The sequence below is a fragment of the Benincasa hispida genome, chromosome 2 (assembly GCF_027475165.1).
Source record: "Benincasa hispida cultivar pf3 chromosome 2, pf3_genome.v1.1, whole genome shotgun sequence".
NCBI classification, from domain to species: Eukaryota; Viridiplantae; Streptophyta; class Magnoliopsida; order Cucurbitales; family Cucurbitaceae; genus Benincasa; species Benincasa hispida.
This window is the reverse complement of record NC_143479.1, coordinates 23,246,035-23,252,361: the sequence shown is the minus strand read 5'-3', so window position 1 is coordinate 23,252,361 and position 6,327 is coordinate 23,246,035. Positions and strand designations below refer to the sequence as shown.

At 37.3% G+C, this 6,327-nt stretch overlaps 1 protein-coding gene across 2 annotated transcripts; it reads left to right on the top strand.

Moving 5' to 3' along the window:
* LOC120071132 (zinc finger BED domain-containing protein DAYSLEEPER-like) lies at positions 1-4,062 on the top strand. Of its 2 annotated transcripts, none has more exons than XM_039023211.2 (2): positions 1-294; positions 1,642-4,062. In XM_039023211.2, exon 2 carries the CDS (start codon positions 1,663-1,665, stop codon positions 3,802-3,804), a length of 2,142 nt encoding a protein of 713 aa, XP_038879139.2. In that variant the 5' UTR covers positions 1-294; positions 1,642-1,662; the 3' UTR covers positions 3,805-4,062. The 2 variants fall into 2 exon arrangements, with proteins under 2 accessions (XP_038879139.2, XP_038879137.2); XM_039023209.2 differs by lacking the exon at positions 1-294 and adding an exon at positions 346-1,079.
* The last annotated feature ends 2,265 nt before the right edge of the window (positions 4,063-6,327 follow it).

Genomic DNA, 6,327 nt, shown 5'->3' with positions numbered 1-6,327 from the left:
TAATTTTGAAAAAAAAAATTTGGATAATTAAAATAAGGCCGATGGACCTGCAGCAAAGTCCATTGCCCAAAAGGAAAATGGCCAAATTTTAAGAAAAAAGGAAAAAAGAGAAGGAAAGTCTTCCCCGAATCGTCTTCTACCAAACTGAGTCCAATTAGCAAACTCGGGTTCGTTTGAAGCCCAATCTCCGATTCTCTCTCTTCCTCTCTCGTTCGCTGCAAAATTTTTCAGGCTTCATCGGCTCACCAGACCAGGCCAGGCCATCTCGATTCTCATCGTGGATCGAAACCACGGGTAAAATCCGAGCTCTTCTTTTACATGATTTTGAAATCGACGAAATTAGATGTTTCCCTCTTTTCCCTTTACTCTCTTGACTTTTTAGTTTGATTTTAGAATCTCGATTTCTGGAGTTGTTGATTTTGGAATGGATTCTGTTTGTTTTTTTTTCTTTTTCTGGGGAATTTAGGGTCTCGGTATTCATTTCTTCTGTTGTTAATTTGTTAGTCCGGTGAAGTTCGAGTTCTAAAATTGAGTTCTGTATCGATGATTCTCTGTTCAAAATTTTCTGTTTCGTGGGTTTTACCCCCTCAATTAAACCTGGGTAGCTGGGCTTATTGAAATGCCCAAATTTTCTTCAAACCCTAGATCTGAGAAACTCGTCTTGTTCAACTACTATTTCCAGCCCATCTTAGATATTTCATTTTTTTTTCATTATTACCCATTTTAGCCTCACGATTCATCCATGTGGACTCGATCATCTCGGTTGGAAACTGGAATCTCTCAAGTTTGAAGATGCCTTCTAGCTGGGCCGAATGTCTTTTCATTCAAATTTGACCCGATTTCTTTAGTGGGCCCGGACCAAGCCCATTATTCGCGTTTGGGGGGGGGGGTGTTTCCCCTTCCTTGGTCTCATAGATTAAGAACAGAACCCTTCTTAAGCGCCTCTCTCAAAAAGCTATCCGTCAAAAATTTGACCAGCCGATTGGGCTTTGGGGGGTTTCACAAATCTGACTAAAAAAAAAATGAGGATGGAGACGGATCTTCTTCGGTTCCCTTTTCTTTCTGGGTTTGGAAAAATGGTATTTTGCCTTTACTTTGTTTTGTGGGTTCGAGTCCGACTAACAATTGGAGCAATTCGATTCTATTTTCTGCCTACGTTTTACCAACGTCTCAATATGACAAATGGGCAGATGGGTTTTCCTTTTTGTTTAAGAAAAACACATATTGCGTTGCGATCTTAATAATTTGCATTAATTTTGTTTGCGAGCTGGGATGTCGTTTCCTTCTTCTTCTTATTTTTCTTCGATCGTTTGGATGTGCCTCGTCTATTCAAATGATATATTAATTCTCCTCGCTTAGATTTGAAAGTCAAATTTTGTTGATCGTGTCTTTGATGATTCCTTGGCTGGGTTTTGCTTATATTGTTCTTAGCAGCATGTTTAATTTGTTTGATATAGAAACTTCCTTTGTTAGGAGTTGGACTGCGACCTGCTGTTCCATGAGTCATGATAAACATTTATGCTATCGTTTTGACTTGTTCAAATTGCCATAGTTTTTGCTTTATATGGAGTTTTAGGAATGTTAGCACTATAAGGATGTGGGCACTAAATCTTTCTTTAATTTTATTGCTTTGCTGCACAGGAAATCATCTTCCCAGACGAAATGGCAACTCCTGATGGAGAAAACATGGAAAGTTCGGGCAAAGAGATCATGGTGATTCATCATGATGAAGACCATAATTTGACAACTCCAAATGGGGAAAACATGGTAGCTCGCGAGGACGAACTAATGGAAACTCCCGATACAGGAAAGCTGGGATCACCAGATGGACATAATGAACTAGCTTTGGTGGAAGTACAGCCTAACAAGAGGAGGAAAAAGAAGTCTATAGTCTGGGAACACTTTACTATAGAATCCGTAAGTGCTGATTGCAGACGGGCATACTGTAAGCAATGTAAACAAAGTTTTGCGTATAGTACGGGATCAAAAGTTGCTGGCACCAGCCATCTGAAGCGGCACATTGCCAAAGGAACTTGCTCCGCACTTTTGCGTGGTCAGGACAAGAATCAGTTGGTGGCTACATATACACCACCTTCAAGAGGTACTGTCAGTGATCCACCAAAAAGACGGTATAGAACTTCTAGTTCACCTTATGTTGTGTTTGATCAGGATCGTTGCCGTCAAGACATTGCCCGAATGGTTATCATGCATGACTATCCACTTCACATGGTTGAGCATCCTGGATTTATATCATTTGTCAAGAACCTTCAGCCTCGATTCAACATGGTGAGCTTCAACACTGTTCAAGGGGATTGTGTTGGAACTTATTTAATGGAGAAGCAAAATCTAAGCAAGTTTATAGAAGCCATTCCGGGTCGTATATGCCTTACCCTTGACATGTGGAGTTCCAGTCGATCAGTAGGTTATGTGTTTATTATGGGTAGTTTTATTGACAGTGAGTGGAAGTTGCACAGACGTGTTTTGAATGTTGTAATGGAACCATATCCAGAATCACCTAATGCACTTAGTCATGCTGTTGCTGTGTGTCTCTCTGATTGGAGATTAGAAGGGAAGTTATTCTCTCTTACGTTTAATCAAAGACAGAATGAAGCCGCCCTTGACAATCTCAGGCCCCTACTTGCCATAAAAAACCCCCTTATTCTCAATGGTCAGTTTTTAGTTGGAAGTTGTATTGCTTGGACTTTAAGTGACATTGCAAAAGATGTATTAGATGCAGGAGAAAATACAATAAGGAAAATTCGGGACAGTGTGAAATATGTGACGACTTCCGATTCTCACGAGGAAAAGTTTTTAGAGCTTAAGCGACAACTTCAAGTGCCTAGTGAGAGAAACCTCTTTCTTGATGATCAAATGCAATGGAATACAACTTATCATATGCTGGTGGCTGCCTCTGAGATGAAAGAAGTATTTTCCTGTTTGGACACCTCTGATCCTGATTACAGGGAAGCTCCGTCATTGGAAGATTGGAAGTTGGTTGAGATTCTCTGCACATACCTGAAACTTCTTTTTGATGCAGCAAACATCCTTACCACCACGACTCACCCATCTGCCATTACTGTCTTTCACGAAGTGTGGAGAATTCATTCAGAACTGGCTCGAGCAATTACAAGCGAGGATCCCTTCATAAGCAGCCTTAGTAAAATGATGCTAGAAAAGTTTGATAAATATTGGAATGATTGCAGCATAGTCTTGGCAGCTGCTGTCGTGATGGATCCTCGGTTCAAGATGAAACTTGTTGAGTTTAGTTTCACCAAAGTCTATGGTGAAGAAGCTCCTGCATACATTAAGTTCGTTGATGATGGAATTCATGAACTCTTTGATGAATATGTGGCGCTGCCTCTACCCTTAACCCCAACATATGCTGAAGATGGAAATGTTGATGGTAACATGAAGGGAGAGGATTCTCAGGGAAATCTTCTTTCTGACAACGGATTTACAGATTTTGATGTCTACATTATGGAGACCACCAGCCAACAAATGAAGTCGGAACTTGACCGGTATTTGGAAGATTCTTTGTTACCTCGTGTACAAGACTTTGATCTATTGGGATGGTGGAAATTGAACAAGTTCAAGTACCCTACTCTTTCAAAGATGGCTCGTGATATCTTGTCTATTCCAGTTTCTACACTACCTCCCGACTCCATATTTATTACCAGAAAGAAAATGGATCAATATCGCAGTTCGTTGCGTCCCGAGACCGTAGAAGCGATGATATGTTCCAAGGACTGGATGCAGTCCGGATTAACTGAAGTCTCTAATGCCCTGGTAAGGATGGAATATTAGTCTCTGTTTAGGATCTGTTTGGTCTTTGTCCATAAGTTGCGACATCTCTCTTTAGGTTCTACTTTACCATTAGGGTTAACATTTGTTGTACCATTTAAGACGATTATAATTCATCCTTAAAATTAGATTCTAGAATAGATTTAACTCTGTGATCATATGTATTACATTTTAGGAAGCAGTTGGTTGGGTACGCCTTGTTCAAACAATTGCAGTAAATTATTGAGTTATTCTATCTATAGATATCACATGCTTGGTACATATTTCAGTTTTCGTTTCATGTAATGATCTGTCAAATTACAGGACATGCCATTACTTGCTTTTCCACAATTTTCAGATTTACCACTGATTACTCAGTAGCCGAAACTTTTCTATATCATCTCTTACAACAGGTCGAATATGTGAATTCCTACTTCTATGTTTGGGATAATATATCTTAATTGACTACTGAATCACCTATTGGATGGTTAGTTATTAGACCCCATAGGACATGGGAAACCGAAAAAGAGCTCTTTGTTTATCAACTCCAAGGCTGTGACTGGCAATGGCCGGTTTGGAAAATATGCTCATATTTTAGGATGTGAAGAAAACGACCGAGAACCATCGTAAAAGGACTTTCTAAGTATGGAACCAAACAAGAAGTGGGAAAAAAAAAAACAAAGAACGAAAGAGAATCAGACTATTACCTGGGTACTGAAATTAGGACATGTTTACTGATCTCTAATAAAAATTAAAACAATTGTAATGGAATTTCACTGATTGACCAATTGGTTAGAATCACAAAATGTAATTAAATTGTTTTTATCATGTTTACTGAGGGGGTGTTTGATAACCAAGGAGAGTTGGGTTGAGTTGATATTTTTTACCAACACAACCAATTTTAAATGTTGGTGGGGTTGAGTTGGTTATTTTACCAACTCATCCCAACTCTTCCAAATTCTCTCTCTCCAATGCTTTTAATGGTTCCACCCATTAGTCTCCGTTGGCGACTACTGCTAACACACTTCGGCGACATACTTCGCTGACCACCTACGGGTAGCCAACTCCGACAATCAACTCCAAGCTCTGGCAACCGCCTCCGACAACACTCCGACAACTTACCAAAAAAAAACTCTGACTTTCACATTCGTACGACCAACTTCGACGAAGAATTCCGAGCTTCATCAACCACCTTTGACGACAACTCTAACGACCAACTCCAATGATTACTTTTGCCAAGCAACTTCGGTGACGTACTCTGCCTACTACCTTCATGTGCCCAACTTCGACGACTACTGATAAAAATAAAACGGTGGGTTTAATGATACACCATTTTATCACTTTCGCTCTCATCCGTTTTTCCATGCGTTTTCATTACTCTCCCAACTCCCTCTATTACTTTGTCGTTTCTCTCTGTCATGCTCTCTTCACGTTTACTCCTCTACTCTCATCTTTTCTCTTCTTTCGCCGTCTGGTTCGTCTTTCTCATGTTCTCTCTTCTTTCTTTGTCTGGTTCGTATGAGTTTTATTTTCCCTTTTCTTTCTAAACTCCTCCTTTCTCCTTTTTTTTATTTTCTTTCTATGACCATTCTTTTAGATCTAATTATTCTTCTTCTATTTCATTTTTTTTCTTATATCTAAAAAAATATTAGGTACGACGTCCTAATGTTGTTTCACTAAAAAAAAAGTTTGACGATATGTTTTAACAACCTATCCCTTGATGTTTTCAAATATTATATAATTTTAATGAAATAGTGGAATTTAAAATTATGGTTCAAGTTTTTTTTTTAATTTTTTTTAATTTTAAAAAGATAGTTTGTACACTGATACAACATAATAGTAGAAAAAATAAACATCAATATTTCTAAAATCATTTCAGAAAAAAGGTAAATTCATATTTTACAAATTGGTCAAAAAAGACTATTTAATAGTTGGTTTTATGATTTAAATTGTAAGATTTTGGTTTTTTGAAGATTAACATTATTAAGTGTCATTCCTTCTATCTAAAATAATGTCAATAGTTTCATTTGATGACACTAATCCTTTAAGTTCTTTTTAATTTTTACAGTAATTAATGTTTAATTGATTTTTAATGGAATAATCACTTATATTTGAGTGTTTAAATTCAAAATTTTGTGTTATGTATATGAATACTTGTAGAGAATTTGTAATGTTTTGAGAATGAAAAAGAATTAAAAGTTCTTTACAAAAATAGCACATAATACTCCAACTCAAATCAACTCAACTCTGCATCCAAACATAGATAATAATTACTAATTCAACTCTACATCTAAATATATATAATAATTACCAACTTAACTCTGCATCCAAACATAGATAATAATTACCAACTCAACTTTGCACACCAAACATAGATAATATAACTCTCCAGATAATAATTACCAACTCAACTCAACTTTCTGTTTTTATCATGCTTCAAACGTCCCCTCATAATTATGAATCTACCATACAGTAAATGTGGTAAATTCATACTTCTTATATTGTAACAGTATACTGACGGTATCAGTAATGGAAACGATAACATAT

Bases quoted from the DNA above. Each gene is read 5' to 3' on its own strand.
- LOC120071132 (XM_039023209.2), top strand. From the start codon at position 1,023: ATGAGGATGGAGACGGATCTTCTTCGGTTCCCTTTTCTTTCTGGGTTT. The intron at 1,080-1,641 runs GTATTTTGCCTT...TTTGCTGCACAG, and splicing joins TTTCTGGGTTTGGAAAAATG to GAAATCATCTTCCCAGACGA.